We start from the raw sequence: 24,796 nt of genomic DNA, 5'->3' as shown, positions 1-24,796 counted from the left end.
ACAAGGAGATGGGTTGTGTAATTGATGAGGTCCTTGACTCTGCACAGAGGGGTCTGATGTATTTGATAAAGAACAGCATTGTGCGGACGTTAATGCAGACGCCGCTGGAGTAAGTCATGCTCACTGGGGGTTACAGAGGGTGGAAAAACTTGTGATCAGTTTCAGAGGGCCAAGCTCTGAAATTGCAAATGCCATCAGCGCTGTTACACACCACTAGGCTCCCATGTCGTATTGAAAACAAGCAATACCCTGTTGCCACAATGTTAAAGGAAGAAACAGGAAATAATTTGCTCTTTGTTAAGCTGAAGAGGCTCTGCTCCTCCAACAGTCAGGTTCTTGTTTGCATTTCAAAGAAACGAGCTGAGAAGGTCATGTACTGCTAACTCACTGTGCCTGTGTACCAGGCAGACACGATTAGTTCTCGATTAGTTCTGAATAGCTGCTCTGGCAGTCTGGGGAAAAGACCCTGGACCTCTAAGACCTGAGGTCTGTGGGTCGCCAATTACAGCTCTTGCACTCCCTCCCTGTGCCTGTGTGGCAGGGAAGTCGTGGTGACCTGAAGGGCTGTCAGGCAAATGCCTTGTCATTCCTTCCTGCCATCAAAATTTTTAATTTTGATTCTCAGCACCGCCAAAAAAAACTCATCTCCTTTGCAGAGCATCATGTGAGTGAATAAAGGGGATTGTGTGGACCAGCTGGTCTGTCCACCAAGCAGCAGATTCTGGTTAGTTTCAGATAAACCTTCAAGGTGTAAATTAAAGTGAGCTGACAGCTATGCATTGTCACTAGGAAAAGTAGTTTCCTCATATCCCATTTCCATCCCTCCTGCATTTGGGTGTAACATTCAGATCAACCTTGACTGCAGGGACAGGTATTTGTTACGCTGAAAGCTTAGTGGAGTGTTTTTATCAGAATACTTGAAGTAGTAACAAATGTTGGCCGTGAGTTTCTCGTGGATTCCTTTCTCTTTACAGTTAGCTAGGATATAGCTTTGATTCTGCTTCATGGTAATTTAAAACGCTAATTTCTTTGTGTCTCTCTGTGGTGGCCATGGCATAGAGGAGACAGGGAGGATCTGGGGGATCCTGTGTAACCCTGAGGATGCTGCAAGTGGTCAGACTGTTTGAGTGACGGTGGCAGCAGCTGAAAGAAGCTGTGCCAAGCTGGGAAGCAGCTTTTGGTGTCACATGCTGTCAGGGAGGAAATGGGGCAAAAGGGACTAGGGAAGAGGGTAAATGCTAACCAGGAGGGTAAATGCTTAAGACCTGTCATCACTCCTTCCTGCCCCTTTACAGCCCCGTTTCAATCTGTTTGCATCTCAGGTCAACTCTGCACAAATCTTGGCAGCTCGCCCGCCTGGTGCAGGCTTCTCACCGTGTCCTGGAAAATCATTGCTCTGCCACGAACCCTGCCACCGAGCAGTCACAGCAGAGAGTGGGTGGCTCTGGGGGCATGAGGCCAGCTGCCCCATCCACTGGTGCCTTTATGCAGCCAGCAGGCGGTGACCATAGCTCTGGGAAAAACCCAAAATCCAAAGAAAAACCCTGAACAGCAAAGTGGTATCATCTGCTTGAGGTTATGTGCCATGCCGTGCAAATCTAGCTCTTACAGCAGGTAAAGCAGAAAGTGGAGTTCTTTTGAGCTGTACCTGTGGGATTTTTCCACAGCCACAAGATCGATTGTGCTGTCCACCAGCACAATCTGAGGGAGACTGAGGGAGGCCCAGCCCCCTGAACACTCCTTGTTTCTTGTTTTCCACCCTCATTCTTGGCTTTCTTTTCCTTCCCTTGCTATAGAGAGGGAAGAAGCTCTGCTAGCACAAGGTGATGTGAGGGAACGATTCAAAATGTACGTGATAGTGGTGTCGGCAGCGGTGCGATTGAGAAGGAAAATGTTGGGACCCTCAAAGTCTCATAAAGACTTGTCAGGGGTTATTGTTGTGAAACATGTCTGAAAAGCAGCTAGACTGATTTCTGAGTGTGATAACCTTCTGTCTGCTTTCTTCCTTCCAGTGGAAAAGTAATATAAGGTGGATTCACAGAGCATTAATTTATTCATGAGTATTTGCCCTACATATGTTGTTAACTAAGCATCTTTTCTTTTTGCTTTTCTCTGTGTTTTCAGTTGTGCTTGCAGTTAGGTCATTGACATTGCTGAAACCAAGCTTTTGAAATCTGTGAGTTAGGCCCCTGTAAATTCTAAGTGAGGCTTAAAATCATAGTTTTAAAAATGTATTTTAAAGTAATTCTCAACTATTGAAACTTAGGGGTCGTGTTTTCATTTTGCTATCGTGATTTCCTCTTTTTGTTGTTGTTGTGTGGTGATGATTTTTTAATTTGAGGTCAAAGTTCAGGTTCTTGCCCGGCTGCTTGAGTGCAGCAGCTGTTCCTTTGGGGAAGGCTCCAGCTATTTCAAGTCTCAGGGTAAAATCAACAGGAGCTGTCCTCTAAGTCATTCCTGTGGTGCCCTCTTCAGGCTCTTTCTGTTCCTTTGGCAAATGATTTTGCTTTGGCCTCACAAATGCTGGACAGGTTAGTAACCACCTATTGACATGTTCCGTGTTTCGAGTAAAAGTTACTCTAGCCCAGTAGCTGTCTAAATAGCTGCAGCATTTCGGAGCTTGATGCAGTCCTACTGTGTTTAGTCCTATGTTTGTAGGACTTGTGTGTAGTCTTAACAGTATTTACACACAAGTTTGTTGATATAATCTTAGAAATAACAACTATTTCATGCTCTCTAGGAAAATAAAATACATTTATCAGGGAGGATTTTTTTTTTTAAGTACATTGACATAGTTACTGCCTAGCTGTTCTCATTTCTGCAGATCTCTGACCCGTTGCTGGGTCTGTCTGGGGAAATTCTGCACCCGTGCAAAGCCGATCCAATCATCTTATGGCATTTATTGTATCTCTCAGATAGTGCTGTACAGATCTCTGTACACTGTGGCAAAAAAATTATCATTTTGTGTCATTCCATACAGATTAGAACTGATACTGTGGCTTGTGGCAGATGTGAAGATTAAAGTTTGATTTAATTAAATATAGTGGAGAAAAAAAGTAGATAAATACGAACCCTAAGTTATCCTTTTTTTTCCCCTCTCATAATGATGGAATACCCTTGGCTTTGCTTTTTTATCATGCAGAGGCTTCTGTAACCCCCAGTGCATTGCACTGGCGTTAACACACTGGTGGATTCTGGTGTACACCCCAGAGGATCAGACTTTGAATTTAAATGCAAAATCAGGCTGGAGGCAGAGAGAAACCACCCATCGGAGTGCTGTTTCAGAGCCAGTGATGAAAATTTCTGTCCCAGGGGGTGAGGTGACGTGTGGTGCCAGCAGCAGTGGCTGTCCCAGGTCGAGGCATGGTGCTGCCTGGCCTGCTGTCCAGCCGCAGCACTGCCCTCAGCTAAGGAGGAGTCTAACAAGGAGCAGGGCCGGCATTTGGGGGTGCTTCCCCACAACACTGCCACACAGTTGGTAAGTTACGGGCTTCTTGAGCCTGATATACTAGTGGCACAGTCTCAGAAATAAGTATACCTTTAGCTAATCACTTGTTGAAGTTGTGTGACCATTTATAATCACTGCATCCCGTGAGAAGGAGTTACATGGTGTCAGTACACTCTGTTAGGAGAGCTGCCTCGTTCTGTTTGTGGTGAACCCCACAAATGAACCTTGCTGGTTCCATCAGCTCAGGTGGCCTTCCTGCTCCAGCTGGGGTGTCTTTCTGCTGCACTCCCCTCGCAGCAGCTGATGAAGGGGTGGAAGCTCCACGCATTCTGGTGGGACTTTCAGGCTGGTTAATGCTCCTCTCCTCCCAGCATTTAGCTGACTTTGTTTAATTTTGTAATTTGTTTACTTCCTTTCCGTGTGCTTTTTAATTAGCCATATTGCCTTTCTTATATGGCTTCTTTCTTTCTTCAAAGCCACATCTGTGTGCCTTTTGTATTTCCCAGCCTTTGCTGCAGTGACTTCCCTGATGGGTATCTGAACTTTCCAGGCAATAAAGCCCTTGGCTGGAGTGATGGTGTGTTTCAGGGTGAGATATCTTTTAAAGTTGAACACACTGCATTTACTTTAATCAAAGGAATGTGGATGCTGCCCAAGATGCACATTTAAAGTAGTGTCCTTTTTGAAAGGGTGAATAATTTTTCCATTCAAAGGCACTCTGACCTCGTGACTTTATTTTTTAATGCTGGTCTGGAAAAAAACAATCTTACCATGAATAAATAACAAAGGACGGATGCCACAGAGTGAATAATTCTTGCTCTTCCTTTTGAAGAAGGGGTTAATCGTAACTCAGCCTGTCTGCTCTGCCAGAACTACTCAAGATAAAGCTCTTTCTTGGAAGAATACCCTTAGGAAGTTGGTGACCTAGAATGAGCTTGGCACAGGATTGCCTTTTAGCCTGAACTGTGATACTCACTGTGCTGCTACAATCTCTGTACGCAGATAGTTTTCGACAGGCTGTGCAAACAGCCTGGGGTCAGAGCCTGCAGGCTGTCCTTGGGCAAGCAGAAGCTGCGGAAGGGGGAGCTCAGTCCCTGTGCTGTTGAGACAACCAGCAAAATTCCCAAACCCTGGTGTATAGGGCACAGGGGGGCACTTAGAGGCAAACACAGGTCCTCCTTATGGGGCGGTGAAAAGGGCATGGGAAGCAGCAGAGCAACAAACGGGGGTGATGTATGGAAGATGTGCAGCGGGAGAATTTAATCTAATGCCTATCAAACAGTCTGATCCTTGCAAATTTTTCCCCTCCTTATGGTTTTTTATGAGTCTAGGATTTTCCTAACTGAAGGAGAGGTCAGAGAAATCAGCAACCAGAGAGGATGTCAGCTTCCACGGCGTTTCAGACTGACGGACCCCTTCTCGAGGTACTACACGTCGCAGGATTTGATTGTGCTTTCTCGGCCAGAGAATTTCTGTCAGTACCTCTGCCAAGTGACGGATCTGGGAGGGTTTGCTGGCGTTCCAGGCCCGGCCGGCCTCTCCATTCAGCTGCCGGTCCCACACAGGCTGCAGCGAGGCCACCCAAACGCCGAGTTTCCACTGAGGCAGGCCAAGTTCCCCGCACTCTTCTTATTTTTGCAACTCTAGCAGGGGCCGTGTCCTTGGTTTCTTTCCATGCCAAATAAAGCGTCTGCACATTTTGTCTAGTTCGCTTTTGTGCCGCTGAGGCGTTTGTCCCAGGAACACCTGCAAAAATAGAGTTCTGAAGGCACGGATCCCTCTCCGACAGGTTAATCAACCCCGAGGAGTAAGAAATTATCCTGCTAGGTCTGTGAACGCAGTCGCAGGTTGCCTCGCAAGGGCAGCTTGTGGAGATGAAAGTGGCTGGGGGTAGCTTGAGCTGTAGGCACGCAGACAGCTCATATAAAATGCTTTCTGAAGGATGCTCTGGGGCAGATCCTGCCCCTCAGCACAGCGGCGTAAAGCTGGAGTAACCCAGGCTGCTTTGGTGAGGTTACCCCAGCTCTGCTCCCCTCTACAGCAGAACAGAATTCGAATGAATTACCCCTGAACGGAGAATAAAGGGCATGCACGGTAAATAATAAATTTCTGGGTTTTCTGCCCTCCACGGCTGCCTTTCATAAATATTTCAGGCTGCAGCTCATTTCTGCTTCGCTGGGTCAGCCATCAGCTCAGGCTGGGCAAGTGCATTTCAGCGTCACTTGTGTTTGAGGGCTTGGGGGGAGGCAGAAGCACAGAAAACTGATTTCTAGGAGAGGGAGACTCTGTCCTGCCCAGGGCCCTGTTTGAAGTACCCCAGGGCACTTTCTGAGGCTGTGCATGACCAGACGTGGCGTCTGTTTTATTTATCTCTTGCTGAACTGAGAAACAGGGAAGAGAGAGGGGAAGGAGCATTACAGTCACAAAAATTAGGCTGGTGCAGAAGTGTCAGCTGAGGTGTTTCAGCATTTCGGAAGCGAATAATTTGATTCTGAAGAAGTCAATTTAAAATATTCCAGTAGCTCTCACCCCATGCGGTCCCACCCTGCAGGCTGGCACTGGACAGCAATCTGTGAGGAGTTTGGGTTCCTCCAAAGCTTCATTTTTTGGGGGACTTTGGTTAATGAGAGATGAGGCTGGCTTCTTTTTTTTGTACATCACTGCTGAACTCTGTGCTACTCTGCGTCATTCAGCAGCTATTGCAGTCCTGTCAGGACATAAGACACCTGTCTTCACCACGCAGACTCTTTCTGGTGTTTTCCCCCAGGTGCAGCACGTTGTAATTCACTGCCTGTGACTGCCAAGAGATGACAATGCCAGGAGTGTCCGTAGTTCACAGTTACCTTGCTGGTGGAAATTCCTCCACTTTTTCTTTGTAGAGAGTTCAGCAGAAAGCAACCAGAGAGCTGAGAGGGATGAGCCTCTCCCGTAGGGCCGGGAGGAAACCTCGATTGTGGATTTTCACATATTTCCGAAACGTCCAGTCAGGCATTTCCTGGGGTACAGACAGCTCATGGTCTCGGTGGAACAAACGGCCACCTGCACATTGTCACAGCCTCAGCAATAACCTCCTCCATCCTGCCACTTCTGCTGCTGCTCTCCTGTGTTCTCCATTAGGTTTGTCTCTCTGCTGCCAAAAAAAGAAGGATGTGGCTCTCCTGGGTTCCTGCTGGAGGTAGACTTTGTCCTCGGCTAGGGTTTTACTCCTTTCACTGTTTATTTTTCAGGTGTGTTTAAAACATTTTTAATAACATAATTGCACTGATGAGACCTAGTACAGGAGCAGGGGTAAATAGCTCTTTCCCCTTGTGCAGCTTTATATTTTCTTGGGTTCGAGAGGGAAATCAGTGGCCTGGCAATTGGAGGGATGAGACGAGACACTTTGTGCTGTCACGGGTCAAAATGAGGGTTACCTGGAGGGAAAGGATTTCATTGTCTGCACTATATTTTCAGTATTAACCATGCCAAGAGTGTTCCTGCTGAGAAACAGAAAACTTAAAGCTGTCATCCACAGACTCACCTTGAAAACCCATATTGAAATATCAATAATTGAGGATAGCTGTTCGCTAAAAAGGTTACTGACAGGCAGTACTGATCACTGATAGCTGTAAGTGTATTTTATGCCTGCAGTATTTTCCTGGCAGACTTTATTCTTTTGCAGCATCCTGTATGAGAAAGGAGAAGATAAAATAACTTTTCCTGGAGAAGACCCAGAGTGTTAATTAAGGAAATGGCGCTTGGACATCCCTTCCTGACTGGCTGGAGTTCATAGGTATTTGATGTCTCGTCCTCTCGTGAAGAGCTTTCCAAGATGATTTTCTCTGCAAACACTTTTATATTTTTTTTTTCTGCCACTAGAGGTCCTAAAACCAATAAGGAGTGGAGGCACAACCTGTGTGCAGGTGGCACTGGAGCATTCTCAACAAGGTGGGCCTGAGAGCTGGGTCCGTGCCCATGTCGGCTGCTGGCGTGGGCGAGTGCTGCAGGCAGGCTGGAGGAGCTGTGGGCGTCTGACCGTGGGGCAGAGGGATGAGCTCAGCCTGCAGCCCAGAGCGATTTCGTGGTTCCTGCCACATCCCGGAGGAGCGGGAGGCAGGCTCTTCCTACGCTGCAGCCGTGCTCTGCCAATCTGTCACGCCACCCATGTGCGTCCCGTGGCGCCGTGTGCGTGACGGCAGCAGGGAGGGCTGAGCTGCGGAGGCAGGCCCCGAGGCTGCTCAAATTGAGCTGCTGAGGGAGATGGTAGGGAAACGCAGCAGGGAATCCACTGCCGAGGTGTTAAACAGCTGGGCAGCTGCCACCAGCTGAAACAGCTTCGAGGATTTGTTTCTGGGTCCTTAATCCCCAGCCTCCCAGTTTGCCCTCTCCCCTCCAGAGCTTGCTTTTGCAACCAGAGAGACAAAAATCACTCCAGGTGCCAGGGAGAGCAACAGAGAGAGCAAATGGCCCGAACACATGAAAACGTAGAGAAAAGCTTTTCCCTGCCAGGCATTGCAGTAGGGGCCAGGATTTGCAACATAAACCTTGGGCTGCTGCTGTTGTCGTGGCCGTGCTGGATTGCTCTGCCGCGCCGCGGTGCTGTAAAAAGAAATGGATGGAGGTACTTGGAAACTGGAATTGAATGCAGCTTTTCTCATTTTCAACTTCTCTCTCTTCTTTCTCCCTCCTAAGAAATGAATATTGATTTTCCTCCTTCTGCTGAGTCTGCAGTCTTTGCTAGCATTTAGTTGCTGTAAACACTCTCACTAGAGCTGGCTATGAAAGCGCCAGCAAACCAATCTTTATCGGAATTTGCCAGCTTGTTGAAAGCAAGACATCTCGGAGGCTGATGCTCTTTCTTGTGCCGGGACGACAAGGAGGCAGAGCCTGGCCCCTTGCCATGGGCAGCCCAGCCCTGCCACCTCCCTCACCGTGCCTCTGGGGAGAGCCCCAGCCCTGCTTCAGAGTAAAGGAAGCATCGCTTCTTGTTCCACACGGAGACCAAGCTGAACCCAGGAACCTCGGAAGTTCTGCAAAGAGGAATTCCCGTCCTCCGCGAAGCCTCAGCGTCATGTTACAACTTCTACTGCTGAATGCAAATGTACAAAACACTGTATTTTTCAGAAAGGGCTGTCATTTTCTAGTAATTGGCAAGTGATGGTCTCCTTGTACTTGTTTTGCTTATCGAGTTATTTTTCAGTGTCGAGGCCTATTTTGTTTCAGCCTCCCCTCTCACTGCCAATTTAAGAGTTGTTCCTGGCACCAGGGCCGCACGCGTGAGGCTGTTCCGACAGCGGGAACTGGAGCTGAAACAGCTCGCTGTTTGCCTGGAACTAAAAGTTATTTCCTTAGCATCAGCACCGCTCTCAGTTCTTGAGGTTGTTTGCGTGCCTGTCTACAGGGACACCACGGGTTGGCCGCGGCTTGCTCCTCTAGGAAAGTAACGTTTCCTTTGCTTCTGCAGGGAAAGGAATCAAGGCACGGGCATCAAGGCACGGCCTGTGGGCTTGCTGTGGCAGCGTGGGATAGACTGACCTGCAGGGGCTCCATCAGCGTCGCTGCTGCAGTCGGATAAGCAGTCAGCACGATTTGTTGACTGATCTGTAAGTTAAAACATCTCCTGGCACCGCCGATGACAAGTTTTCCACGGGTGTGACGTGTATGCAGATTAGGTAAGGAGACAAAAAGCCCGTGTTTCAGCTAGACAGCTTGGCCAGTGAAAATTTCTATGTGAGGCTTGTTTTTAATTGACTTGATGAGTTTTATGCATCTGCCCACTCGAAATATTCTGGTTATGAAACCGTCTCTTTGTTCGCTGCTTGGCTTTTGGTTTCGAAGCAGGCAAAGCAAGCAGCGTGTGCTAATGAAAAGGACACAGAAAGAGAGAGATGTTAATGCAACGTACTGCATTAAACATTTCGGTTTGCCTAGGGCTTTTCGACCACTTTTGGTTTGTTTAGTAATCCCAAACCATATGTATATAGAGTGATTGACAAGATCCATTGTGTTTGAAGCAGCTTCCCAATGGATTGAACGCAGATATAAATATCTGATGCTCAGAATCTTTAGAGATGAGCTCCTGATACATCAAAATAGCATTTGATTTTCTTTCATATCTGCTCTGAAATTTTTCTTGCAAATGTCAAATTAAAATGATGAAAAAGAGACTCTAAAAAAACCCAATGGTTTTAACTTCATAGGATCCTAACTTAAGAAGTTAAGAAAAAATGCTGCGAAAAACATAAAACCATAGAATCAGAAAAACCAAAGGATGTAATCCTTTGAAAATCATTTGTGCATATAACAACATAAAGGACATTATTAGATTAATTCTTATCTGTCTGTAAGACTGAGAGTGATAAATAAATGGCAAAGAATGGAGATTTGTTAGCAATCTTCTGAATAATTATACAAAGTAGGCTACAGTGTTTATATCTAATGCATATTTTAAAAAAACGATAGTTTTCATCATCTTCCGAATTTGTAACACAAACTACCTTCAATGTAAATAAACGTGATGGTATTATCAAAGGTCATGGACTTTACCAAAGGTCGTAGTGCAGCTATGTAGAAACCGAGTGATGGGTTCAGCCTTTAGGTTGGTCTGTGCATAAATTGGGGTCAAGCTGAAAAAAGAGAACCTTGCTAACCATCCTGACACCTGTATCTGTTTTCTGTCATCAAAATTCTGTTGTGTCTGATGCACAGTAACCCCAGCTGGGCAGCTGTTTTACAAAGTCCACCATTTGCAGCCAGAAAGACAGCAAAAATGCTGTGCCTGCTATCCAAAGCAGTGGAGCCAGATTGCTTTTGTGGTGCGCCTTTCCAAGCCACCTGGTGGAGAAACGGCCATGGGCTGGAGGCATTAGCCAATATTGTAGCATAGTAAAGAATAAAACCACAACATTTCACTGTGCACTGCTATACTTTATTGAGGGCTAAAGTGGTGCAGGTTGCATAGCTTAAAAATGTGAGCCAAGAAGTTACCGATATTTGCAAAACGCTCCTTTTTGACTCTTGTGTAAGACTCTCCAGTATGTTTAGAACCTGAATCAAACTGCTGGAGATAAAATGAGATACGAGGTGCAAAGGCAGAGACTGAAAGCTTTCACTCACATGTCACCATCCAGATGTCATGAGAAGAAATCTAGGCTGCTGCTGTTGCCTTGGTTGCCTCAGCATAGTCCCATTCCATTTTAGTAAGCAGCCAGTGTGACAGCTCAGCCAGGGTCTCTAAGGGAGGACCTGCAGGCACTTGCACATGGACTGGGAGATGCCCTGAACATTTCTGTACTGCAGGATTTAGCTTAAACCTTGCTCCAACCATCCCCGAAGTTCAAACTTTGGGTTAATGCACAGATTAAATGCTTTCATTCTCTTTCTCTGTCTCAGTGATGATGTCCTTACCCAACAGGACCAGCCCCAGACTGCTGCCACTACCGACTTCATCACTGGGCCTCGGTTTACAAGTTGAATAATACTTGAGGCCTTCATGTTCTTCCATTTCCAGTTAGCTGGAGGAGGAATAGACCAGGCTCTTTAGGAAGCGCTGTTAACCGTGAGGTGACCTGGTCTTTACTCTGACCTTTTAACTCGTCTTCATGGGTGGGTTTGGCTCCAAGCCTATGTTATGCCTGGGTTGCCAAATTCAAAGAAACAGGTGGAGTTGGAATAGAAGGTGTTTATTCGTGTTATGCTGGAATTCCTTTGCTTTTGCCTGAGGCTCTACTAGAGAGGTCTTCAGAGTTAACAAGGCTATTCCATTCTTGCCTGAAACATTTTGTTCTTACATTTCTCTCCTGTCGATTGGAATTAGAGGAACCAGAAATGTTGTGCCTGTCTAAATACAGAGCTAAAAGTAATTCCATGTTCTGTGATGCTTGAAGCATTTCTTTCTGCTTGTGTTGTGTGAAAGATACGCAAGAGTGTAGAAAAAAAACAAACTAGCACCCTTAGTAGAGACCCTTTATTGAGCTTTCTGTGAAACCTACACGAGAAAAAGGGTCTCGTTCATAGATGTGACAACAGGGGCAAAGTGTGCATCACCTCCGTGGGAAAGCAATCAACCAAATACAGGGCAGGCAGGAAGGAAACTAGGAAAAACAGGAGACAGGTGTTTTATTTTAGCATGTGTGCACCACAACAGGTAATGTTTATATCAGAGGGAAGGGCTCTGCACAGTATGGCCCACAGTCCTTGTCCCCTTGCTGTCCCCATGTGGAGGCCCCCTGGACCATGCTGTGGCTCCTTTCTGTCCTATGCTCTGGAGTTTAGTTCCCTTGGAAACCAAACACACATTTACACAGTTACTAAATGCAACAAGTATAATAACAATTATTCTTTAAATTGTACTGAGCTGTATATTTTCATTTTATTGTTGGAAAAGGTATTGTGTAACATATTATTCTATTGTACATATATCTACAGCAACCCTTATCTTCTAGGCTTTTATCATTATGCTAAAAAGCAGTATATGATGAGGATGTCCACATCTCTGAAGTTTTATTCCAAACTCTCCCTCTCTAAACAAAAATATTTTCATTCTCGGTGATAAATCCCACTTGTGATCAGTTCTAGTATTTGTATAAACATTTTTAAACGTGAAGCTAAATGCTGAAGGAATGATATTCCCAGTGCAGAGTCCAAAATAGAATAAATAATACATAACTTAAAAATCTGGCATACTTATAATTTAAAAAATAGAAAGGAATCACATTTCGTTAAAACATTTCAATCGCAGCTTTTCTGCAATTTTAGAAATTTTCTTTTCTCACCCTAGACTTGGGCAATGATCAGTGATCACTGTTGTTCTGGAAGAAGTTGTTCCCATCCTTGCAGCTGAAAATTGAAGCGTTTTCAAGAACGTCGCAGGAAAATTTGAATGGCACAGCAGTAAATGGTGTTAGGTTCTGATGCTATCAAAGGAGTGAGTGGTGACTAGGGTGATTGGAGTGATGCCCGAACATGGCGTGGAAACTGCAGAACTCAAACCAAACAGGGACCCGACCAAGAAATTTTTTGGACAACATAACATGGAATGCTGTTCATGTCTTCTATTAAAACTAATTCTATATGCTTGAAACAAATTTATTATGATTTACTAAGAGCCGGTGACTGGAATACTCTGGGCAGAGCATTCTGGTATTCTTTCCGTTGTCTGAAGCACACACATTATGCTGTACATTGTCCAAAAAAAGCTATTTTCTGTTGTGAAAGAAATATCAATAGCTAATTAGGTTTCATTAATGATACCCTCCCCCTTTAATAAATATTTGTGTTTGTGATTGGTTTATATTATAAATCAGGTGTGGAGCTGACCTGGGAAAACTCCCAGATCTTTGTTCTTCTGTCTTACAAGGCTCTTGGAAAGTGTCCTCATTGTTTAACTCCAAAATTGAAAGTGCCCGAACAAAATACTGATAGAAGTTTGCTCTGCTAGTGCACACTGAGGCCATTCTCATTACCTAACATGAGCTCCCGTTGACTTCTGCGAAAGAGAGGAGGTCAAAGGGGATGCAGGCTCTACAGCAGCTTGTTTAGAAGATTATGCATGTTACTGTCTTCTGAGGATTGGCGCGGAGACCCATGACAGCAAGAGTCTACAAATCTTGTTGGCTAAAACTGACAGTGTAAAAGACTTACTCAGTGTAGTAGGCAGCAAGCAAGTGGAAGCAGACACCAGTATTTTCTTCCTATGTAGCCATTGTTGAAACCTGTTGTTTCCCTCCATTTGCTCTCCCCAGCCATGTTTTTGTCACTGGAATAATAATGAGCTCATCCCACGGCTTTTCAAGAGCGAATGGATGCCACCGATTCTTTCCATTTCCAAATAAGCAGGGGAGCTGTTACTTTTCTCTCACATCTAATTCAGTCTTCTTCCATATTCCACAAAAGGTTCCTGAAGAGTTGTTCTTACGTTGCATGAACACTAAAAAAAATGTTGTTAATAATTCAGTCTCCTTCTCCCATCCAAATTAGACTCTGGACGAAGGACGTAAGGAAGGGTGTGCCAAATGCTGAAGACTGTTGGTATTCCAAATCAGTGAGAGCAGTTTGTGCCTAATTAAGTGCTAATTTATGCCCTGTGCTATCTCATGGAGGGTAGAAATTTGGCTCAGGATGGAAAATTCGTTTTTTAGCTGTTAAATATTAAAACATCTACTACTTTTATGCATACAAGACCTACTTTGTTTTATATGAATTGAGTGCACTGTACAACACGGTTAAATTCTCATCTTGATTTGGCTGATTTCCTCTTAGAGTTTGAAAAGTTTCACAAATATTCATTTTCCTGTATCCTCAGAAGTCACAAGAGTATGATAAAGACAAGTTCTCTGGCAGCCAATATTCCACGTTTCCTTCAAAGGGCAAACTCGACTGTCTTCTGCAATAGCAGAGTTGAGAATCCATTGATGCTCACAGTATCTTTATTCCTTGCTTCACAGAATAAATGGAAATTTTAGCTCAAGCTGAATAAACCAGGAACTGGCGGCAACTAGTTGAGCCAGGCTTTGAAGGAGAGACCTTCCTAACTTCCCTGTATGCTACAGCAAACACAAACATCTTTCTTTTCTGTGTCGGAAATGTATCTTGAATCCCGAAAGAGAAGTAATGCTAAATGTTGGTGACTTGATTTCCCCACAGACCTGTCAGTCATCTCTGACGTAGCCCATGGGAACGTTCAAATTGCCACAGCTGGTTTGCATTCTTGTTACATACACACAAAAACAAGTCCTCTTCGTCTTCACTCTTCACTGCCTCTATGCATTTGCCAGAAAGGACATGGACGATCAATCCATTCTACAAGATGAGAGAAGGGGAAAAAGAACGAATAAAAAAATAAGGTGAAAACTAGGCCATGTTTCTGAAACTTTTAATGTACAATAGGCCATCAATAATGACTTGTTGTTCAAAAAGGTATTGAACATGATGACTAAGTTTAGCTCTGAGCCCAGGACATTGCGAGAACACAATTCCTTTGGAAGCTGACAGGCTGCACAAGTGCAGAGCTCACTTTCTCTCTTTTCCAACGCTATTTGTTTCCTGTAGGTAACTGCTGTCAGCAGCACCAACTGCAGTATTGGAGGGCACCAAATTTCAAAAGGACCAGTGCTTCCCTTAGGAATCAAAGCATATTGCAGTAGGCACTGTACCCGAGGATTGCAGCCTGCCTATGACTACAGTAACCGCTATTTTCCCAGGCCGTCCAAGAGCATGACATCTTTCAGTCTTGCAGAGGAGTTCCTACTCTGTTGGGTGAAGTCCACTAAGTAATACTGAACTCTTCTAACAAGGGGTTTGTCCTTCAGCAATACAGGAGGAATTTTAATGATTCCCCTGCTCCCGAAGAGCTCTTATTTGGGAGAGTTCAGATTCACAGTGCCTTCCCCCATCCAAAAGAAGTGGGCAAGGATTTGTCCTGCTCTTACTTACACAACCTCTTACAATTCTGATTCTATTCTGATAAGGCCAGTAAATTAAACAGATAAAACGAGGGCATGTGAATTTAGGTAGGATTTCTGTACTTTGTATTTTTTTTTAAAAAATTGTTTTGCACAGGCAGTGTAAATGTGTAAACAGCATCCTAAATTTCCTGGGTGAAAATGGTTCAGAAATGAAAGTTGCCCTTCAAATATGTCACCCCTTCCCTGTGCATGCATGCTGTCAGGCACCCAGTGATGGCACAGGTGCCCTCAGCAGCCCTCCCCTCATGGCAGTGTTGGTACGGACCTCCTGGACGTCCCAGTGCTGCTGGCTGTTGCCTGTCTCCTTCGTACAGTTGTGAGGGACAACCTTCCCGTGGCTGACATCAAAGCAAAGCAGCGGAGCAGACCCAAGCCGGATTTCCTTCATGCTATTATATTCAAAGTGCTGGAAGAAAGAGGGTTTGTTTGAACAATGACAGAAGGGCATCCCGATGCATTTTTAAACGTTCATTCCAAAATTTCCCACTCATGTTTCTTAATATGCAACCCAAATATGAATGAAGGAGAACCAACAGGCCTGATCCTGCAAGGCAATCCCCCCAGCTAGTTTTGGCATAGCTACATACCTGAGACTATTTTTTTGAGGAAAGGCTTTGTGGGCTGTAATTATGCATAAAGTAAACCCATCCTACAAGAAAATGTCCTAGTTTAATAAATATTTGAACAGAAGGGAGTTTCTGAAATTGTCTGTACAGATTGCAGTTAAAAATGTGCCTGCAGCTACCCTGAGCCCAGTGTAAGCAGTGGAACTTGCTTGGGACTTAGAGTAAATATCTGCAGTCAGTCTGTACTGGCTTGACTTCTCTCAGTGCAAGAACTTGCTAGTCTAATGCCAGCTTGGGTACCTACATGAATTTTCTTCCTGTATTTGACTGCAGTTTAGACACTAGAACATGGGAGAAACCGCCCCTGTTACCAAATATACTAACAAATAACCACTTAACGATGTCTGCTGGAGCAAAGTGCAGGGACCAGGCCTCAGTGGAACGTGGAACATTGCCATTTTGCAAATGATAATCATCTGTACAAAGACGGGCAATGTTGCCTTAGCACACATATGGTATGTCAATATTTCCCCTAATGCCAACCCACCCATTTACACGTTGGAATCACTATTTTCTTAGCAGTTCCTTAAATCCTGTGCAGTACCCATATACTTGAGGTGTACGGTACCTGGCTGGGGCTGTCACTGCAAGGAGAGAGTTCGATGGAGCCGTCTGCAGTGGCCCTTCCAGGTCTGTAATCTGCACAGAAGCCAACACCAGTATTGTAAAGCTGTAAATAAATGTTTATACTGAAATAAAGCACAGTCAGATACAAAGAAAATATTCACCTAACTTTTTTTTTGGTGTGATTACATCCCCTTACAATAGGTGTTTTTGCCTGCAGTTCAAACAATGGATTTATTTTCTTTCAGACTAGATCTTGCATTTTGATCTTGCAAAGTGATCTGATAAACAAGGGAGAGTCTCACCAAAGGTCAGTGACACCCAATGAGTTTTGTTTAAGTTAGTTACCCACTTCTGGTTTTAACTATTACAATGGTTAAAAGAAATCAGCCAAAGCTACTTTTATGATAATGGCAAGTTGCACTTCATCATGAAATTGTACATGTAATGAGAAAAAAATCAAGTTGTTCCAGAGGGAAAAAACGTTTCCTTTGATCCACAATCAGTTATTATGCTCTTCTCAAGCAAACTTTGGTAATAAGGAACAGACAAAATAGTAAAAGGACACAGTAAAATCTGGCTACAGATACCAGGATGTGACTTAATCAGTAGGCCTTGTTTCCTGGTTGGGGGAAATCCCTTCCAGTAAGGCTGCCTGGAATGAATTCGTATTTTAATTGATTATAATTATTCTCTTACATGGTTTTAAAAATCGTTGAGAATGTCACCTCCTGTACACAGTCTGCCAAGTAAGTGCTATTTCTACCACCTCTGCCCTTGGGGTAAGTGCAGGACTGGAGAAATGCTGCTTTATCTCCTTGCACATAGATCATCATAGAGATATCTCACCTGCTGTTGCAGTTGCCATCCGTGTGAGGCAACACAGTTCTTTTTCTTTGCTAATAGCACCTAAAGAATCTAAGGTTAGGATCCTCTGATCAATGACACCAAACTGAGACAGAAAATCTGGGTTCATCTCCTGGCTGGAGTTCAAGGCTTATGTGAGAATTTGGACCAGCTGTTTGTCTCCTCAGTCCTTTTGCTTCTTGTTCCATTCTTGTTGTGTAGCCTGTTTGTATAATAAGCTTTTCAAAGTGGCAACAGCCACTTACCGTACACTCATCGAGTACCTAGGACACGGAAGCAATACAGGGATCTTTGATCAATACAAAAATAATAATCCTTTTTTTTTAGTGTATTTTCTCTTACTTTTCCAGAGAATCTTGGCGTGTCTTCAGTCTGGGAGAGTTCAGGATACACATTTGACAGAAACCACTGGAAATTTCTACAGCCCAATCTCTTCTGTAGCTGAAGACGCTCACTGCAGTCTGGCTTTTCTGCCTTCATGGAGAAAGCACAGGGCAAACAAGGTTAAGAGTGTATTTGTGTTAGAAATGATAGAAATGAAAATGACTGCACAGGAATTATTTCCACTGCCTCTCCTATCCTGCTTGTTATAGATACTGATACATATCTCTCAAGATCAAGCCCAGGAGGAGGACCAGCTGTACCCTTTCTCCAAATGTGTTAAAACAGCATTTACTCTGGTGTTGTGACAGAAGGTAATGTTTCAGAAATAGCACACACTGTGAAAATTAGTATTTCCTTTAAAATTATTATTATCCTGCAAGATAAGTCAGATCTTTTTAATTAAAAAAAGTCTGGGTCAAGTTTGATACTTGTTGTACTGAAATCAGTGGGACAGTATCAGATTGTCATTAAGTACAGAGCTTGACCCCCTCCCCCCCCCCCAAAAAAAAAAAAGATTAAAATTTGATTTCCTGACCTTTAAGAGTCCAAATTACCCAGTCATTGTCAGTCTTCCCTGATGAGAAAATGTAAATGAAAGGAGAATTTGGCCTAACATTAAGCCTATCGAATCATTACCTGGCAGTTGCTAAATGTAGTGGGTGAATGTGTTTTGTGGCTATAAAGGCATAGAAAACTTTCCTTTGATTTATGTCTTTTCTTAAGTTACATACACATGATTGTCACTCTTCACCCTCCTTAGTACCAACTCTTGTTCTGAAAAAAGACAGGTACCTTCAAACCTCATTGCAGCTATGGGCATCATTACTGCAAAGGCCTGAGGGTCTCAGTATGTGAGGTATGTAGCACCTGAAGACGGCCAACAGGATTCTGAAAACCTCCTAAGCAGGTAAGTGCCTAATCCTTTGGTTTCAAAACCATGCAAAGCACTTTTCTAAATCTCTTATTGCTCACATACTAAAACAAAACAAAACAACAACAAAAAAAAACCACACCACCTTTAAGAGTCTCCTCTTTCTTGCCAGCAATACATTTCCCCCTTCACATTTCTACATTTAAAAAAATGCAGTTTTAGATTCCAGGACAGTGGTGTGGATTCCTCTGTCAGAGATTAAAATTGGTAACATAAGCAAAGAATTGCCTGTAAGTAACTTTGCTCAGCTCAGTCATTTCTCAGCATCCATAAGAAAGAAAAAAAAGCCGTTGCCACATGGCTGAAAATCACTGACAAATAAAGAGCCTTGGAGATGAAGGGAGAGGTATTAGTTTCTAAAGATAGATATCAATCATGCCAGCCCCTGTAAGCTTCACAGGCAAACATCAACAGTTGCAGTATGTTAAAGAGAACCTTATAGTCTAATATCAGTCCTAGATTCAATAAGAGTAACAATGAACTTCAGCAATTCAGCACCACACAAGCCTGGCCCCGAGAGGTTTCCTTGGAACAGGAAAACAGAGGAGTAAAATGCTTCCCCTAAAAAGAGGCGTTCCTTGAGAGGCTCTGCTTTGGCTGAAGAAGGCAATGGTGGTAAATCTCATGTTGTCATACTAGTTTCAGCGTGCATTTGATGCTGAATAAACAACGTAAATATTGTAAAGAAAGTGATTATCCTTGTAAACCAAGCTGAAAGGAAACTGTGCTTGTAGGTTAAATAAACAAACCACACACAGACCAAAAAAAAAAAAAAAAAGGAGAAAAAGAGGTGGCGGCTGAAATTGTGGAGCCCGGCAAAGAACCTTATTCATCTATATTAATGCTCACGCCACAGGCATCCTGTGCAGGATGTAATTTCGACCGTAAAAGGGGAAGACTTATAAAGCAATCTAAACGGGGGTCATTTTTTATTTTCAGTAGTAGGCTCGCAGAGATTTTTGTAGTGGCCAATAGGTGGCTCCGCTCGCCCTTGCAGTGCAATAAATCCCCGCTGGGCTGATCTGCAGCTGTGGCAGCTGAGCGGCAATAATGTCATTGCTTGCTCGTGTCTTTTGAATAGCAACCCACTGCACTGACATACTGAAAATATTGGCTGTGAAAGAAAGGAACGGAGAAAAGGGCCTTTTATGTTATGGTGTGTTGAACAGAGATTGTAAAATAGGTCACTTGAAGGAGCATCATACTTAGGAGTACTAGAAGTACCCTGGCTTGAACAAACTCTCAGGCAAAAGGTCATTGTACTTATAGCTGGTAAACTGAATCATTGATGGCTGTAGTTTTTAGTTCAGAAAATTGCTTCTGAGTTGAAAAGAAAGGCCTTCAGGAAATAATTAAATGATTTAAGGAACTAACTGCCCATCTGAAAAGACCTGGCCTAGCATTCATTCTCCTGTTACATTGCTGTAAGCCTTGCAAGTCAACTGATGAAATCCTGGCCAGTGGAGTTAAAATATACTCCACAGACAAGAACGGAGAAGCTTTTTAAAAAAGAATAATGAAAGAGAATGTGTCTCAGGCTCTAGGATGAGCATAGCAGCTTGACTGGAGAGGCAGATCTGATGGAGCCTAAGGAGGTCAGACTAGGTGACAGGAGAAAAGCCACTCTGACACACAGCCCTTTTTGTCTCCCCACAGTAATGCAGCTCCTGCTGGATCTCCTTTCCTAGATGGTGCCCAGAGCTGCAATGCAGGCACACAGGACTGAAATGCAGGAGCAAAACTGAATGGGAAACTGCACACCCCTTACACATGCCATGCCTAGCCGTTTTCAGGGAATCTTTTCTCCTGAAAAGCATGGAGTTGGTCAATGAATAGGAAGGTGAATGACACTTTTTCATTCAAAACTCCTCACAAGTTTTTTCCATTTCCTCGTAGAAGAGGGTATTTTTACAAGAAAAGGTATGGGAGCTGAAGAATTCTGGAGAACTGCAGCAAATTAACAACTTTGCTGCCAAAGCTTTTAATACAGCACCCAGCAGTTTGTAACACGTGGGATATACAGTCCCTTGACTGACCCTGAATTACAGTGGATTACACAGTGGCATAAAAACAGGTATGGCTGTTCTGCAGTTGTTGGGCAGTGTGTAGCCTGCAGACATTTCAAGTGTGGCTGTATGCCAGGGCTGTGTCACACACCTGGCTGCAAGCCTGTCTCCGTGAGCAGGCTGCTGGCAATCCAAATCTCTGGAGGTTGGATTGCTGTCTTTGGGGCCTTCCTAATGAAAAAGTAACTTGTAAACAGTAGCTATGGTGAGAACTGAATTCCTCAGTTACAGATGGTTACTTCTGTCAATTTAGGAAGAAATTGCCTTTTCTGATGTTCCTGCAGTAGGAGAGACAACACAGCTTGCCACGTGCCAGTGAATGTTACTTGAATCACACGAGGAAGACTGTCAGCCATGAAGAATGAATCCTCTGGAAGGTCCCTTCAAGCACACAGTGCAACTGGGTTCCATTTCAGATGATCCCCCTGTACTATCAGTGGTGGAAAAGCAAACCACGACTTGTTGGGCAATCTAAAGAAGGAGTCATTTGGTGAAGGAGTCATACTCTATGAGATTTGACAGCTTCAGCAAAAACAGGTTTCTCTCTTTCTTTCTTGATGTAAGAGCTCTTGTACTTGGTAGGTTTTACAAAAAGAAAAACTATCCCTGGCACCTTGCCCATTGAATGTTTGACTGCACAGAGACACCCACGCTGCCATCCCACCCCTTTCACCTACCTCAACACACACTCCTACCCTCGTAAACAGACCGCTGCTGATGTCTTTACCTTGCTGATTAGGAAAGCCACTGTATCGTGCTTGTAGAAGTTCTCTTTGAAAGAGCCCAGCCAGGTCTCTGCTATTCGGATTTTGTTCCTCACAATGGCCTCGTCATAGGAGAACGCACGGGGGACGTGATTTCGATAGACATGTCCAACACGGGAGCATGGAATGATTTCTACAGAGCCACCGCAGAGCCAGGTCTGAAACACAGGTGAAGGAGCAAAAAGAGATCATCTTTTACTATCTTCTACATAGCTGGTAAAGCACAACTAGCAGCATTGAGTAATAGACCAGCAATTTTAAGAATGCAAAGCAAAATGAGAGTCACTCATTGAGTTAAATCCTGCTCTGGGCAGTGGCTGAATGTTAATTATCAGTTCAAAAGCAACTAAAAAGGGGAAGCTGCTTTACTACAGACTCCAGGAAATTCTAATCTGCGCATTGCTGGAAACAGATAGAGCATCATTATGTGCTTCTTCATACACTGTTCCCCACAGACACTGAGACACACAGATACTGGGCGAGATAGACCTTGGAGTAGAACCATTTATATGCTTTTATGTTCTCCTGTGCACAAACAGTGCAGTATAGTGAAGAGACCTGGGGGCACACCTTCTTTTGCCTTGGACATAAAAGACTCTGTACCCTTTGTGTCTGCATTTTCCATTGCTTTTTTAACATCAGTTACTCTTTGTATTGAGCAAAAACTAATGCACACAAATTAATATAAATGATTTGATATTTAAAGTACATATTGGCAAAGACATGAAAGCTACTCTTCCTTTGGTGCATGTTACATGTCAGAGTAGAAGAGGTGGATTTCAGAAGGTGCCTAAACCAGTGACTTTGTCCTCGGGCAGATACTCATCATAGGATCACAGGATTGTAGAACAGCTTGGGTTGGAGGGGACCTTGGAGTCTAATAATAGTGAAACTTCTTGTCCTGCCATAATGCTCCTAACCCACAGCAGCTGTGTATTCCTGTATAGTCCTGACAGATCATGGAGCATGGGGTAGAACTCTGCAAGTGAATTCTCCATACTTCAAGAAGTTCTGCACTTAATTGCTTTTATAAATCACTTCTTGCCTTTTCATTTAAGTCCCTTTCAAAACCCATTAGTTACCAGTGCTTGGTGTTTTAATTAAGGTTCTTACCCTTATAGATAGTTCTAGATTTTCTGCTCCCCACATGGTCATGTCAGAATCATAAGCTCCAGTGTTTTGGAAGTGATGTCGATCCATGGCAACTACTGCACCAGCTACCACAGGGCTCCTGGATAGAAAATAGTTTGGAAGTGAACAACTGTTTTGGGTAGATAATATGAAGGATGAAAACCCCATCATTTCTGTGATGGAGATAACATTGAAAAATGATTGAATGCCACCCCTTGTAATCTCAAGTTAAGTGTTTAACCAACCAAAATTAAGAACAACTGGAACTGAATTCTAGGATTTGCCTGGGGAAGAGGGCCAAGCACTTAGGTATTGAATAAGGCTCAGACCAGTGAGAAATGTAAACCATCCATGTACACCCAAAACAACAGACAAACATAATGATTAAGACATCTCTTTTAACTCTGTATGATCCATCTTCTGCTTTCCCTACAAATTTCAATATCTTGTCTGGTCGGGTTGTATACTAGTTGCTTCCAGTTGCATGGAAAACATTTGTCATGTTGGCAGTATGACTGCAGCCTACTTAGAATGAATGCTAAAGGCCAGATAAACTCAATGTAAACCAAAAACCTGTCTCTTCAAAACACATTAACGAAGCAAATGCAAATAACCATGTCTCACTTTCATTAGCTGGAAGCTTTCCCAAATTGTACAGTTTTGCTGTTGAGCTGAGTGGAGGCATATTGGCTAATGAACTGTTACCTGATAGGGCTGATGGGAGACTGTCGTACCTTCTCTTCACGCTCTGGCACTGGTTCCCAGTGAAAATCTAGTTTCCAATCAAAAACACCTCGATGCAGGCCCACAGAGTGATAGTACTGAAAGGTCTTCCAGTCTATGACATCTATGACAGGGGAGACGACACTGTTTCTGCAAAAGACCATATAATTTCTTTTCAAAGCCAAAGCATAAATTCAGTACTGTGTTAGTGAACAGTGGTTCTTCTTTTGATATTGTCAACACAAACACTCCTTTAGATATTGAGTGCCCTCGTTTTCCCTCCTGACAGAGCTCAGATGCTCAGTGCACGGGAATGCTGAGCCTGCAGTAACGATTCTAAAGATCAATAATTTATTGATAACCTATACATTACATTATCATTTTAAAGCTATTCAGGATTTTATTCTGAATTTACCATCAAAATTCTTCTAAAGCTCTTTCACACGGAGGTCTCAACCTCTGAGGTTATAGGATCTGTATGGATGCAAAGTTTACACTGAAAGATGATTCTGGGCTCACACACTTTATCATCCTTTGATTTTCCTCTAGATGTTCCACACTTCATGAGTTTGTCACTTCAGGACAATGAAGCATGAACTTACCCCTAGTTTGTTCTGCTGGTAGCTTTGCAAAAACATTTATCACTGCATTTGGAAAACAGTTTCTGTTTGTATTGCCTTCTACCCCACCTTAACGTGTTCTTGCAAACGCACTGAAGAAAAATAAGAAACATTCACTAGGAATTAAAGTACACTGAAAAAAATACTTTTATTCTTGAGTATCTATATAGGAAGTTATTCCAGAGTAGCTCTTTCCTTAGAAAATAGCTTCCTGTTGAAACAGAAAGAAATTAAATGGTCAGTTTTGGGGCGAAAAGTAAAAGGTTTTATCTCCCCTGTTTAAAGACATTCATGTTGGTCAGAGATTACTCTTGAGAGAAATATGTTTGAAACATACTCTAGCCGATGGAGGAAGGTCATCTCAGAATGTTTTCATGCAGTGGGCCATAGGTTCTCTTCCATGGCAGAGACCAGAACCAACTGAGGAAGCTGGCAGCCCTCAGTGATGTTCATGTAATCCTGTCATATCTTCTCTGCCTTTACAGTATCCTTAGTCTTTTTTTTTTTTCTCTTTTTTCTTTCTTTCTTTTTTTTTTTTTTTTTTTTTCCCAGTAACAGGGTGAGGGGAGCTCAACATTTTGGTTTATCGTAGTTGCTCTTTCCCATAGAGAATTTTCAAACCCCATGGAGAAAAAGAGATTAGTGATCTTCAGTGAATTGTATGAAAATGAACTGTGCAGAGGACAGCATTAAAATGATTCAGTTACTCCTTTGTCTCCTAATGTGAGCAGACTGCCCTGTGATGAGTTAAAGGCAGAAAGATTTAAAATAGAGAAGTGATTATATTTCTCCATTCGGGTATAAAACCAGGCCTTGCAATATGTTATTATAAGTGCTCTTAGAAACATGCATTGAGTTTATAAATAGATAGTACAATTTTATGGTCACCTGCAACATCTGTAGGTTTATACATCAAGGCAGTGATTTGCTGTCATTCTTCTGCAGGACTCAAGAAGAAATGCAAAGAAATGATCTTAAAAATAATAAAGCTGATATCCTTCCCTGACTCTCTTGATGAAAACCCAGTGATACAGTTTTGTATCCAGGACAGGAACAACCTGAAATCTCAAGCCAACAGGAGTCTTTCTAGTGAAAGCTGTATTTAACCTTTACTCACTAACAGCATGAAAAGGAATCTAACTACTTCTAAAAGTTACTAAAAGGTAGTGCTCTGTTGGACTCACACAAGCAGGTGGTTTTTTCTTTGACATGCTGAGAAAAATAGTGC

General features: G+C 43.4%; 2 protein-coding genes across 8 annotated transcripts in view; one reads left to right on the top strand and one right to left on the bottom strand.

Annotated features, from left to right (window-relative positions):
- The window catches only part of DPH3 (diphthamide biosynthesis 3), a 16,267-nt gene extending 3,539 nt beyond the window's left edge, over window positions 1–12,728 (top strand). For 2 of the 5 annotated variants that reach the window (XR_014688998.1, XR_014688999.1), the window contains 3 exons: window positions 8,892–9,099; window positions 10,820–10,896; window positions 12,207–12,728. The gene's annotated coding sequence lies outside the window, so the exon portion shown is untranslated. Of the gene's footprint in view, window positions 1–7,109; window positions 7,221–8,891; window positions 9,100–10,819; window positions 10,897–12,206 lie in introns of all 5 variants that reach the window. The other 3 variants (XR_014689000.1, XR_014688997.1, XR_014688996.1) reach the window with 3 other exon arrangements.
- GALNT15 (polypeptide N-acetylgalactosaminyltransferase 15) overlaps window positions 11,380–24,796 on the bottom strand; it is a 27,194-nt gene continuing 13,777 nt past the window's right edge. For 2 of the 3 annotated variants that reach the window (XM_084507564.1, XM_084507565.1), the window contains exons 5-11: window positions 22,931–23,098; window positions 22,208–22,325; window positions 21,058–21,252; window positions 17,292–17,423; window positions 16,087–16,188; window positions 15,158–15,298; window positions 11,380–14,227 (exon numbers count right to left, since the gene is read on the bottom strand). In XM_084507564.1, the coding sequence (XP_084363690.1) occupies window positions 14,081–14,227; window positions 15,158–15,298; window positions 16,087–16,188; window positions 17,292–17,423; window positions 21,058–21,252; window positions 22,208–22,325; window positions 22,931–23,098 (1,003 nt within the window). In that variant the 3' untranslated portion in view covers window positions 11,380–14,080. The remainder of the gene's footprint in view (window positions 14,228–15,157; window positions 15,299–16,086; window positions 16,189–17,291; window positions 17,424–21,057; window positions 21,253–22,207; window positions 22,326–22,930; window positions 23,099–24,796) is intronic. The other variant, XR_014688995.1, reaches the window with a different exon arrangement.

The sequence above is a fragment of the Aythya ferina genome (assembly GCF_964211825.1).
Source record: "Aythya ferina genome assembly, chromosome: 2".
Classification (NCBI taxonomy): Eukaryota; Metazoa; Chordata; class Aves; order Anseriformes; family Anatidae; genus Aythya; species Aythya ferina.
Note: the sequence above shows the minus strand (reverse complement) of the source record. Positions and strands in the feature narration are given on the sequence as shown.